This window comes from Acartia tonsa, chromosome 6, assembly GCF_053477335.1.
Source record: "Acartia tonsa isolate MP-2025a chromosome 6, ASM5347733v1, whole genome shotgun sequence".
Taxonomy (NCBI): Eukaryota; Metazoa; Arthropoda; class Copepoda; order Calanoida; family Acartiidae; genus Acartia; species Acartia tonsa.
Genome location: NC_137265.1, coordinates 7,283,218 through 7,296,479, shown reverse-complemented (window position 1 = coordinate 7,296,479; position 13,262 = coordinate 7,283,218). Strand labels below are relative to the sequence as shown.

The following is a 13,262-nucleotide window of genomic DNA, read 5'->3' as shown; positions in this document are numbered from 1 at the left end:
CTTGAACTTTAAAAGTTGAATTCTCTTGACATATCTTGCTAAGTTATGCAATTATGTATAAATTGTTAACTAAACGCATGTGTTTTTTTTTCAAACTGACTGTTGGACTAAAATTAAACCGACTTCTTATAGAGTAGCTACTCTACTTTTAAAAAAATATGATAATCGTACCTGACCGTTTGCAGTTCCTGGCGGTAACAGGCCATTTGCATAGATACCGTTAGGACTGAAACCATTGGTCATACCGCCGTTTGCCAGGCCGTATATGCCGTTAGCACCGTTCAGCTATAAAAAAAAGTGTTTTACAGCTAAACAAAGCAGTATTTAATCTATGTTATTGCTAAAACAAAGTTTTATTTATATTTCATTAAGAATTTGTCAATGTTTTGATTATTTACCTGGGGTATTGGAAAGGACATTGGACTATAGCCCGCCTGACTGAGCATAGTGCCAGCGGGGAATCCAGTTGGAGTAGCGGCCAGCCCGGCGGGCGCTGCAGCAAAAGCCGTTGGATTGTAGATAGGAGCAGCGCAAGACACGGCAGGAAAAGCTGGGAAACCTTTAAACATGGACAACTTTTAAATATTTTTTCAGGGGTGTATATTCTGCACAAGATTTATTTTTTTTCCCCTGCTACAAAATTTTTTATTTTTTTTTCCCCCTACATTTTTCTTAAAAAGTAGGGGGGAAAATAGAAAAATATTTAAAGAAATCTATATTTTATTTATTTTATCCCTCCTACCACACATTTTTTTAGTTTTTTTAACCAAGGAGGGGGGCGAAATGGAAAAAATGTTTTCAGTTTTCTTAATTTTTACATTTTTTTTCCCTCCAACCACTTATTTTTTATTTCCCCCCCCCCCCCCCCCTGAGCAGGGGATCCCATGCAGAATATACACCCCTGTATTTTTTTAATACTACATTAATAAATGATAAGTCTTTTTTGTTTCTATGTTAAAGATCCATAAAACGGCTACATATCTATAATAAGGAGAGCTTTAAATTGTAAGGCAATGTAACTGTGAAAGAAAACCTTATACAATAATATTTGCAGAGGAGTCAAAAATAATCTTATTATACCTGGAAGGAAGGGTGAGTATATTTGTCCAGCAGCCGCTGCCATTGGAAACTGGAAGCGAACCTGACTCTTGCGGAACAACAATTCCCTGAGAATTAAGTAATAGTATTGTACAAATACGTTGGGTTGTAAAAAGCGAAATAAGTAAATCATGAAGTATTAAAAGCGAAGCATTTCTATAATTAGGGTCGGTCAGTATGTCTGAGATGGATAGCTTTTTTTCGTTAATTTAGGCATGATAGAATTATCTTATCGATTTCAAACTTTGCATGGTAATTTATGTAATAGTTAGGTATGCTTTAGAAAGCGTAGCAACTCTATAATCATTACCAGAATGTCCGTACGTCCATTTTAAACATGTTGATATTTTACTTTTTTAACAAAAAATTTTTATGTGATCTAATTATCCAGTTGTATAATTTTGGTATACTGATTCCTGGGACAACAAAGTACAATATTATAAGCAAAGCAACTCTATAATCAAGTCCTAAAAATTATTTATGTCTATAAACACTATCCTGTATCAAGAAAGTTTTCAACAAATTTACTCTCAATTTTGCTTTGACTCTTATTCATTGATATTCTGATTATTCAGTTCTGACACTATACATGTGTTAATGTCCGTTTGTCCTACCGTTTCAGAGCTTCGCTTTTATGGATGTTGTCATCCCTGTTATATTTATAAATCCCTATAATAAGACATATAGGTATACAAAGAAAATTTTCATCAACCTAAGAATTTCTTTCACAATGTGGTGTCATGATGGATATAGGATTTATTGACAGGGGAAAATTCGTCATCAATTTAGCTTGCTATTATAGACCTCATTTATTGGTCAGTTCGTTCATCCAGTAGGAGGGGAGGGTATGGGGTATCGTAATTAAAGCAAGCTACTAGCATCACTTTATCAGAGTACATGAAAATCTGGTGCAAGATCTAAGTAATAACATAGATTCATATATTTTATCAACTTTTATTTGGATTATTTATTTGCAAAGACAATGTTCTAATTATGAATATCACGCGTCTGTAATGCAGAAGAATAAACTTAACATACCTAATAGCATCTTCAGGAGTGCCAATATGATCTCTACGATATTCCAATAGTTCTTCAAAACTCAGTGTAAATTGCTGCCCCATCACACCAAGATATATTTCCTGATTTAAAAAGAATTGTTTTAAATATTGATATATGTTGATTCAATCTTCAAAGGTTAGGTAAAAGATTATATTTTAGCACTATCTTGTATAACTGGGGTCAAATGGTTTGTGTATAGTATATGGCGTTTTCCCACAAAATGACTTGTTGAACAAAGAAACCCTATCTCCTATCTTTAAATAAATTGATAAGCGTTTGAAAAAACTAGGTACCAAACTTCCTTATTTTCAATTTGTTTTAAAAATGGGGGTAGAGTTGTTAATGCTCGACAGGCACCTTGCGGGAAAGAACCGAGTTTACCTAATAACAAGATGTCATTTTTATAATTTCTAAGCTTTTTCTATTTTGCCACTTACAGCTGGATCTCAAATACTCTTTATATAAATGAAGACAAACAACAGAGTTTGATACCTGTAGGATGATTGCCTCCATCCTGGCCAGCAGGCAGTCCCTGGCCACTTGAGTGACATTGTCCAAGTTCACCAAGTTTTCTCCATTACTAAAATAAGACAATGTATGGGTAAGTTACATTTTAAATGTAAATAATTAGGAATTTATTTTTGTAAATGTTTTTTTTTATATCCTATAATATAATGTAATAAGTAAGGTTTTGTGTCTGAAGCTAAATATCTTGAAAATTGCTGGTCTGAATTGATTGCTCTTCAGGTAAGTTTTAAAAATGTCTTTGGTTGGTTTTAGGATATTTTAATCATCTTCCCCGCCCTCCCCTAGATGCTAAGAGCAAAGTGACAAGTATAGGTATCTTTAATCAAAGAAAAGTTACTTAATATTTGACTTTAAAAATTTTTTCACTTAGTACTTATTCTATTTAAACCACTAATATTACAAATATTTATAAATGTCTGAATGTGGTACATCCCCATTGATGATACACAAATTACCCCTTCTGACAATTAAGTGGTCGAAACGTTTGCACACTCAACTACATGAACCAATCAATCAAAATTCAATAGAAGTCTCGAAGTTTGTTAAGACGACGAAAAAAACGTTATTATAAAACTTTGGGGACTATTGTAATACACAGCGCAATGTCCCCTCCCTACCTGGTATAATTCTAACCCAACACCCCACTGATAATGAACTAATGCTATAACCAAAGGAACATTTTACCTGGAGACAGGAAGAACAAAGATTTCTGGATCCTGTGGATCTTTAGAGTAGCCCATGTTGAAAAATAATTTCTCTGCTCCATTCAAAACACTCTTGATGTGGTGAGTGTAAAATCCATTGTACTGAAAACAAGAACAATATTGTAATGTAAGTAGCGCAACAATAACAAAATGAGGATATTAATAAAGGATAAAGTTGTCAATTGTTCCATATGAAGCTACCCTAAATATAAAAGTGGAACATGCTTTAGGGAAAACATGATTAAAATTGCTTGATGTGTAGAATCCTAACGTCCAACAAATCACTCTCCTTATAACCTAATCTCAAACATTCTGACAAATTGCGACCGCATTTGTCATGGTGTCAACCAAGTGCAAAGTCTGTAGGAGAATTTGAACTGTGTTTTTCCAAGCAAAAAACATCTAACAGACTTGTCCTTCATTTACAGTAGCTGCAATACTGTGATACAATAGGGTCAAGCGGGGCATAGACCGGTAAGGGGCTAAACCGGTAATTTTTTACCCACCTTCATAAAATGACCTTTATCTTCATGTTCCTTTCAAATGACAGAAAAAAAACAGAAAAATTTTGTGAGATGAATTTTAAGGGTACTTTTTGGGTCTGAAAGTCGGACGAAAAATTATAAAAAAAATATTTACCCCATTTTTTTTCTTCAAAAAACCGAAAAAGTTACCGGTTTAGCCCCGCCTCACCCTACTACAGTTTGATGAAACTTAAGAGTTCTACAGTTAAATAACACACTTATTTAGATCGCACAAGTACTGTTTTAAATAACAATATAATAATAGACAAAACGATCAAACTTTACTTTAAAGTTGCTGCATAATAAAAAATTAAGGAAATAGTAGCTTTTATAATTTTGCGTAAAGTTGTGAGTATAAGCTTCTAGCCAAAGGCGCTTCTTAAGTCTAACTGTTCTTAATGTTGATAAAAGGCATAGTATAATTAAACGCATATTTAAAAACAGTTTGGCCTAAAAAGCGCCTTTGACTGGAATCTTACTCACAACTTTACGCAATATTGTGAAAGCTACTATTCCCTTTATACCTGTTTAATAGTTCTATATTCAACCCTCCAGGGTTGATTAAGGAGATTCGCTGCATAAGTTTCTATATTTTGAAAAGCTTCGGCGGCTTTGCTTAAGGAAAAATTTGTAATCCACCTTAAATAAAAAAAAAATTATATGGGTGTAGTTTTAACATTTAGGTTGCATATAATCTGTTCATATCTTTGTAGTAAAGCATTTCTTATAATCATATAAGTAGTTGAAATTATCCTTATAAAAAGTAACAGTATCTTTATCTGTCTGTACCGAAAAAATCTCGTTAACCGCTGAACTGACAGGGTTTTTTTTACAGTGTAGCTTTTTATATGTCCTGGGAATGTTTAGAACTATTTTGGGGGAGGGTACCGCAACCCTTCCAAGAGAATTCGCCAAAAAATACACTGTATGACTTACTGGTTTTCCCTTCCTACAAGGGTGTAGAAACTTTTTTATTTTAAAACTACAATTGAAAGTGGAGTTAGTTTACTCCCCTAATTCCCTCTTAAAGGCACCTATAGGCCTCTGGGGGCGTAGCCACTAGTAACAAAGAAACTAATAAATACATAAATACTTGTAAAACTGCAGATATGTGTTTATTTAAAACTTAATTAGGTGCTAATTACATTTACAAAGGTTGAAGTGATGTAGGTTATTTTCTGTCGAGCACGCTAATTTCGGAAAGTTTTATCATAAAAAAAAATTTGACCTAATGTAATGTCCTAAAAGGATATTATAATAATAATAATTATAAGGATATAATAACTTTTTATGTCATAAAAAATGCCAAATTTCATTACTTGCCTTACGACTAATAATGTAAGTACACATCATGCCCGAACACTGTTTTAAGCGGCATAAGAAGGCCTACAAATAATCTGGAATAGCCATAGATCAATAATGCATAGTTATCTCGCAGTGCAGAGAAATGCGCAAAAAAGGCCTATTTTACGCGCTTTTTCTTCAGTAAAGCTTTCCCTGTGCATCATTAGATCTAGGCTATTTCAGATTATTTGTAGGCCTTCTTATACTGCTTAAAATGGTGTGCGGGTATGATCTGTACGTTCAGCCGTTTGGCAGTTAGTAGCCTTTAAAATTCATAGATTTTCAGCAATATTCGTTACCAGCAATATTTTACCGTAAACTGCAGTAGATCCAAATTTTCTATTCTGTAGCACTAAATATATATATATATTTACCTTACTGAGTTATTAATAATATCTCCAGTGTAGGGTGATACAAATTTTCTATTCTTTAGCACCAAATATAAATATATTTACCTTACTGAGTTATTAATAATATCTCCCGTGTAGGGTGATACAATCTTCTATTCTGTAGCACCAAATATAAATATATTTACCTTACTGAGTTGCTAATAATATCTCCAGTGTAGGGTGATACAAATTTTCTATTCTGTAGCACCAAATATAAATATATTTACCTTACTGAGTTACTAATAATATCTCCAGTGTAGGGTGATACAAATTTTCTATTCTGTAGCGCCAAATATAAATATATTTACCTTACTGAGTTATTAATAATATCTCCAGTGTAGGGTGATACAAATTTTCTATTCTTTAGCACCAAATATAAATATATTTACCTTACTGAGTTATTAATAATATCTCCCGTGTAGGGTGATACAATCTTCTATTCTGTAGCACCAAATATAAATATATTTACCTTACTGAGTTGCTAATAATATCTCCAGTGTAGGGTGATACAAATTTTCTATTCTGTAGCACCAAATATAAATATATTTACCTTACTGAGTTACTAATAATATCTCCAGTGTAGGGTGATACAAATTTTCTATTCTGTAGCGCCAAATATAAATATATTTACCTTACTGAATTACTAATAATATCTCCAGTGTAGGGTGATACAATCTTCTATTCTGTAGCACCAAATATAAATATATTTACCTTACTGAGTTGCTAATAATATCTCCAGTGTAGGGTGATACAAATTTTCTATTCTGTAGCACCAAATATAAATATATTTACCTTACTGAGTTACTAATAATATCTCCAGTGTAGGGTGATACAAATTTTCTATTCTGTAGCGCCAAATATAAATATATTTACCTTACTGAGTTATTAATAATATCTCCAGTGTAGGGTGATACAAATTTTCTATTCTTTAGCACCAAATATAAATATATTTACCTTACTGAGTTATTAATAATATCTCCAGTGTAGGGTGATACAAATTTTCTATTCTTTAGCACCAAATATAAATACATTTACCTTACTGAGTTATTAATAATATCTCCAGTGTAGGGTGATACAAATTTTCTATTCTGTAGCGCCAAATATAAATATATTTACCTTACTGAGTTATTAATAATATCTCCAGTGTAGGGTGATACAAATTTTCTATTCTGTAGCACCAAATATAAATATATTTACCTTACTGAGTTGCTAATAATATCTCCAGTGTAGGGTGATACAAATTTTCTATTCTGTAGCACCAAATATAAATATATTTACCTTACTGAATTACTAATAATATCTCCAGTGTAGGGTGATACAAATTTTCTACTTTGTGGTACAAGGCATAAATATTCTTTGGCCTTTTTCTCCAATAGTTTTCGTAATTCAATCTAAAACAATAGTTTAAAAATCAAATATTTATGAATCGAGGGATAGGACAATTAAAAATATTCTAAATGTAGGGATGGCAATCAAAAGCACTGGAAAAAAATCATGTATCATGGAAAGAAAACGAAAGAGCGGGTTTCGTCATATTTTCACAGTAGCTTTTCTCCCTTTTCCTAACCCTGCGGGGCAATCATTATTTACCTAACCTAAAATAACTATAAAAAAACCCACTGTGAAATACGACGAAACCCGCTACTTCGTTTTCTTTACACGATACAAAAAAAAGCAACACCAAATCTTTGAAAAGTGGACGCAAGGACGGACCGACTCTAGTTATAGAGTAGCATGCAGTACTAAAAAAAGACGACGATTAAAAAATGAAAAATCATAAAATAATTCCAGTTTTGTTAGTACGGGACTTGAGCCCCTTAGGGCTAATATAACCAGGTTAAATATTAAATTTTAAAATCAGTGGAAAACTGTCTATAATACGATGCGATGAATAGCTATAATACGCATATGACCCCTCCCTCTCCGGAAAAGAATAAACTTACTTTAGCGACATTGTCTTCATGTTGTAGGTATTTCAAGTGTAGCGTATCTATTTCACACCAAATATTAGTTGTCTTCTCCTCAATAGTAGACATTCTCTACCATTTTCTGCAAATAAGAAGACGGGTAAAAGCACATTTGTTTAATTCACATCTAGCAATAAAGACCATTAAAAAAAAAAAAACTATTCAGGGATCTAAAGGGATAAGACAATGGACGATAAATTGATGTACATCCCCATCCCCAATGATACATAAAAATACCCTTTCTGGACTTTTGGATACTCAACTAAATGAACCAGTTAATTAAAATTCAAGAAAAGTCCCCAAAGTTAATTAGATAACGAATATGCTATTGTTATAGGTAACGTTAATATTTTATTGTAGATGTTTTAATATTGTGCGTTTAAGCAACATTACATTGTGCATAAAAAGGAAATAAAAAACAAAGAAATAAATAAGAAATATCATCACAGTGTGTAATAAATGCACTAATTCTTCAAATTAATTTCACCAGATTTAAAATACACACAAGGAAAAAAAAAAAAAAATAATCACGTTTAAAAATATCATAAATAAATGCAAAGAAATTCACTGGGTTTGTACACTTTTAAGTTAGGTGTACAGTAAAAATTGGTATTTAACAAAGGGATAAAATTATAACTATTAAGAAATGTCTTTAATTAATTATATGAAACAACAGGACATGTTTACAATTCATAACGAGTCGGGAACACCAAGAGATGTCTACAATTCATCATGTGGCCCACCAGGAGCTAGTTTCTGGCAGGCAGCTGGAGTCTTGAAATGCATCTCATACTCACATCTAAAATAAAACAAGGATAATAACTTGCATTAGTATCGTAAGGTAGCATTTAAAATCAGGGTTCTAAAGCGATATGACAATGGCAAAAATAAGTCATGTATATTCCCAACGATAATAAACAAAATTAATCCTTCTGTAGAACAGATTAAAATCAGTGGTTGTAACGTTTGGACACTCAACTTATTGAACCAACCTATGAAATCCTATGAAAGTTCCCAAAGTTGTTAATCTAGCGTATTAGAAAACATTATTTTAAAACTTTGCGGACTGATTTTGAACAGGAGATTTGCAACTTTAACCAACAGATAAATGATTTTAAGCGTCAAAACACAAGATTACCTGTTTGGTTCTGTAACATGAGATAGCTCGTTGTCTGTACCACAGTGGATGTGAACCAGAGCTGACCTGGAAGGACCATTCCAGCAACCCTGACCGTTTGAAAACTTCATCTTGGTATACCTAAAAAAATTGAATAGGTATAATAACGGTCGAATTGTTTCAGTCCTCTTAATCAAAATCAGAGAGAACAAAATTATGTTAACAATGAAGAAATTAATATGATTGAAAGATTTCTTGCTGGCAGAAAAGTTGAGAGAAAAACAAAGTATACCTGGCTCCAGCAGGACCCTCCCAAGAGCCCCAAGATCCAAGCCTGGTATCACCTCCGCCATGTTTCTCCCTCTGTGAAGCATGATCGAATGGACACATCTTGTATGTGTACTGGTTTTCTGTGTATTCGAAGCATTGTCCCGCTAGAACCATAAACTCTCCATCCAATCCGTAGTCTTTGTCCATACCCTCCTAAAATAGAATTTTGTTAATATTTCTTCTGAAAAGTGGATTGAAATGCACAATGAGATTGAAAGTAAGATGCATTTGGCCAATCTGAGATGTATGTTTGTAGCTCCGATTCTCTAAAGTTAGGATTCAGAAGCACACGTGGAAGTGAGAATCCTTTGGCCTTTGCAGCTTCTATTTTACTAGTATCAGTCAGTCAGTTCGTCTGAAAATGTTCTTACAAAGTAATATATTTCCCTACTTGTTTAAAATTCTAAATACCTAATCCATAACGAGATTCCATCAGTAGGTTTCGGGCCTTTCCCTCCTGTTTAGTCTAAATATTACCTTAAGCTTGTTTAATTCTCTATCAAGGTCTCTCAGCCTCCGCTCAGCGTCTTCAAATTCTTTCCTGGCCTTGTCTGCTTCAGCTATCAGGTTTCTGGTCTTGTCATCATACCTGAACAGCCAAATGCAAGTTTTAGTTGTAAACCTAATGATATATTACTTTACTATTACTTGATTACTTTATCAATATATGCATTAAATAAGCCTAAACAGTTTCAAGATATTTAATTTCTAAAATATAAATTTTGTATGGTTTTAAGACAATTGTTCGCAGATAGAAAAAATATTGTGTCAACTCCTCTTGGAAAAATCTAAAAAAATGTTAACTCTTAAACTCTTACAATTGCTTTAAAATCAAACAATAAGTGTGTGTTCAACACGGCACCACCAAACCAGTTTCATCCAGCTGATTAATACATACTTATCTGATGGCTGTATAACAGGTTCTACTGGAGGATGGTATTCATATTAGTGATGGTAATCCGTCAAATTTTTGGGCCGGATTCGGATTCCGGATTCTTAAAAGAATCCGTCAAAAAAATGGCGGATTCCTTGCGGATTCCGGATTCTTATTTTTGGCGGATTCTGGATTCGGATTCCGGATTCTAGCAGTATTTTAGAAGGATTTTAAATTTTTTTTAAAAATTAAGTGCTACATATGTCCTAAAAATTAATGTTCTTGGTGTTCTCTATAATTCACTTTCGATAATCGAACCAGATTTTAAAAGATTTTATATGTAAGGATGATAAATTATAATCTTTGCCTTCAAAAAGAGGCAGTTGAAAGAAAAAACTCAAGACGCTAATTTTAGCCTACCGATAAAGAATCCGGATTCCGCTATTAAAAAACGGTTTCGGATCCGGATTCGGATTCCAAAATTAGCCCAAAAATTAAGCGGATTCCAGATCCAGATTCCGGATCCGGATTGCCATCCCTAATTCATATAAAGGCAAATTAAATCATACATATCTGATGGTTGTATAACAGGTTCTACAGGAGGCTGGTACTCATTGTGAAGGCTAAAATTTAATACATACCCATCTGATGGTTGTATAACTGGATCTACTGGAGACAAACTTTCAAAACATACCTTACTGATGGTTGTATAACTGGTCTAGTGGAGGCTGGTACTCATGTGAAGGCTAAGTCAATATTACCTATCTGATAGTTGCAATGTATAAATGGTTCTTCTGGGGACTGGTACTCATGTAAAGGCAAATTTTAATACATACCTATCTGATGGTTGTATAACTGGTTCTGCTGGAGGCTGGTACTCATGTGAAGGCTAAGTTAATAATAATATATACCTATCTGATGGTTGTATAACAGGTTCCGCTGGTGGCTGGTATTCATGTGAAGGCAAATTTTCAATATCATAATCATCTTCATCCTCTTCATCTAAAGCTATACAATACACATTTAAACTTTGACGAAATTGCAACAGAACAACAGAAGAAAGACTTCTACTCTAGACGCCATAATTAATAATACATTAAAAAACCGCCGCAATATTAAAAAATAGTAGTGCACAAACACATACCAAAACATTTATACTTTATAGCCTCCCTAAAATGTATCTCATCCCTATACATGTAAACCCTTTAGTAAAGAAACAAGCAGAGTACATAAAACTAGTTCAGCAGTTACCTTCATCATCATCTTGGTCCTCAGAGTCCAGATTATCAGTATCTGCGTCAGTGTCAACCTAAACAACAAAATTTTGAATTATAATTCATATATTTAGAGTAGAATTTTTGTTCAAGAGGGCAATTACAATTTGACCCATTGTACTTGTATCATTTTAACTTAAAAATCGTTTAATGACCAGAACACATCGACTTAAGATAGATTATATTATATGTTAATTGCGACTTCCTTTTATATTGATAATACCTGTTGGTTCTGCCTCCAGGGATCATACACCTCTGGCTGTCCAGGTGTTCCAGCACCAGAGGGATCCTGAACAAGGTCTGGAGTTTCCCCATCGTCATCGCCTTCCAGGTCATCAGAAGAGCTTGGATCAGGGGTACTGGTAGCCTCCAGGTCCAGGTAGGGTTTCATCAGGGGGAAGGCGACCTTAAAAATTAACAGATATTCAAAACAATAAATTAGCAATTCACATCTGGGATTGATAAAAACTTTCAGTGACAAAAAATAGTGAATGGGTTGGAATTATAGAAATAACAAACCAATAAATGGTGAACAAACCTGTTTAAATGACTCAATATCAAACTCCTCATGTCCTGACATAAAGAACTGTGCCTCTTCAACAGAGACCACTCCATCCTTGTCAGTATCAAGTCCGAGACGGACCTGCAGCTCTTGCACAACGACAACACCATCGACGTTGGCGTCCAGTGCAGCAAATAATTCCTCGGCCTCAACATCTCTGGCAAGCTGTTCCAGTTCAGTCTTTTTCCTTTGCTCTTCTTCCTCCAGTTGGCGGTAGAAGTCAAGAGCTTCCTTTTCAGGTGCCTCGGCAGCTTCTTTGGCGGCTCTCAGCTGCTCCTTATTTGCTTCTAACTCGCTCTTTTCGCGTTCCTTAGCAACAACTTCCTCACCGCGTTCTTGTTGCAACCGCTTTGCTTCCTCGATCATGCCTTGCTTGATGTTATAGCCCTGAGCGGCGACCTTTGCCGCAGCAATTGCGGCTTCTCTAGCCTCGCGTCCAAGTTCCATACATTCGTCAGCACAAACACCTGGTTATTTTTTCATTTATATGCTTTTAGTGCGTTTTAAAATCTTTTAATCTAGGTAATGTTTGAAATTTACATTTTAAAATATCTCATATGATTATTTAAGTGGGATAGGTTCCAAATAATGAACAGCGTCCCATAAAAAGTAGGACACCTGTCATATCCCTACATATTCAAAGTTAGATCCTGTTTGGTCATATATCTACGAGGACATGTAGGCTGCAGCCCAATCGAACACTTTTATTATATCCCATCCTTACAATCAATATCTAGAATACAATAATCATGATTGGAGAAGCTCATGATTGTAATTATAGCTAAAAGCAAGTAAACAATCCTGTAGCCCATTCATCCGATCCGTCACAGCAATCACAGATACCATCATTCACTCTACTTGACGGGATAATCAGCGACTTGTGCCCCTTATTTTCACAATAAAACTTTCCCTCGGGACACGCGGCGGTACCGGGCTCGTCCGACCCGTCGTCACAATCACAATAATCGTCGTTCACTTGGATAAACGGGACGGAACCGGAGCCGTCAAGGCAGGCAAAGTCTGAGGCAGGATTGTAGAAGGTGGCTAGTTCGGCTCTCACACCCCTGGGACGAATGGCGAGGGTTGGGGAGAGTAGAGAGGCAAGAGCAACAAGCGCCACAGCGCTGCTTACTCGTAATGTCATGATCTCTGTCTGAAAGATAATAATATATATTCTTTTGAATAATTTCATAAAAATAAAATAAATAGTTTTAGGTAGAAATTAATTGAGATTTAAGCAACAAACTTTTCTACTTTTAATGCATTAAGAATATTATACAATATTCATTTAAATAAACCTTAGTACTTTCCTTTTAATTATATTAATTCTTGACCTCCCCCCCCCCCCCCGCTTATTATCATATTTTCTAGTTTCTGCTGGGGCTATCCTTACAGGGTACTTCTTGCAATGCTCTTCAAACTTTTACTTAGCATAAAACTACAAAATAAACATAATTTAAAAAGCACAATTAAAACACGCATATGAAATCTT

The 13,262-nt window shown here is 34.3% G+C and overlaps 2 protein-coding genes across 3 annotated transcripts in view; both read right to left on the bottom strand.

Annotated features, from left to right (window-relative positions):
* tamo (PUB and ZnF_RBZ domain-containing protein tamozhennic) overlaps positions 1-13,262 on the bottom strand; it is a 29,625-nt gene that overhangs the window by 6,750 nt on the left and 9,613 nt on the right. For both annotated transcript variants that reach the window (XM_080163258.1, XM_080163259.1), the window contains exons 2-10: positions 7,590-7,697; positions 6,925-7,037; positions 4,438-4,552; positions 3,370-3,491; positions 2,650-2,737; positions 2,137-2,237; positions 1,081-1,166; positions 399-559; positions 172-285 (exon numbers count right to left, since the gene is read on the bottom strand). In XM_080163258.1, coding sequence (XP_080019384.1) covers positions 172-285; positions 399-559; positions 1,081-1,166; positions 2,137-2,237; positions 2,650-2,737; positions 3,370-3,491; positions 4,438-4,552; positions 6,925-7,037; positions 7,590-7,682 — 993 coding nt within the window. In that variant the 5' untranslated portion in view covers positions 7,683-7,697. The remainder of the gene's footprint in view (positions 1-171; positions 286-398; positions 560-1,080; positions 1,167-2,136; positions 2,238-2,649; positions 2,738-3,369; positions 3,492-4,437; positions 4,553-6,924; positions 7,038-7,589; positions 7,698-13,262) is intronic.
* Positions 7,698-12,934, bottom strand: GCS2beta (glucosidase 2 subunit beta). The gene is made up of 9 exons (XM_080163404.1): positions 12,560-12,934; positions 11,747-12,237; positions 11,432-11,614; positions 11,186-11,243; positions 10,846-10,942; positions 9,538-9,649; positions 9,023-9,213; positions 8,752-8,871; positions 7,698-8,412 (listed from the first exon to the last, which is right to left on the bottom strand). The coding sequence occupies exons 1-9, from the start codon at positions 12,912-12,914 to the stop codon at positions 8,334-8,336; spliced, it is 1,686 nt and encodes a 561-aa protein (XP_080019530.1). The 5' UTR covers positions 12,915-12,934; the 3' UTR covers positions 7,698-8,333.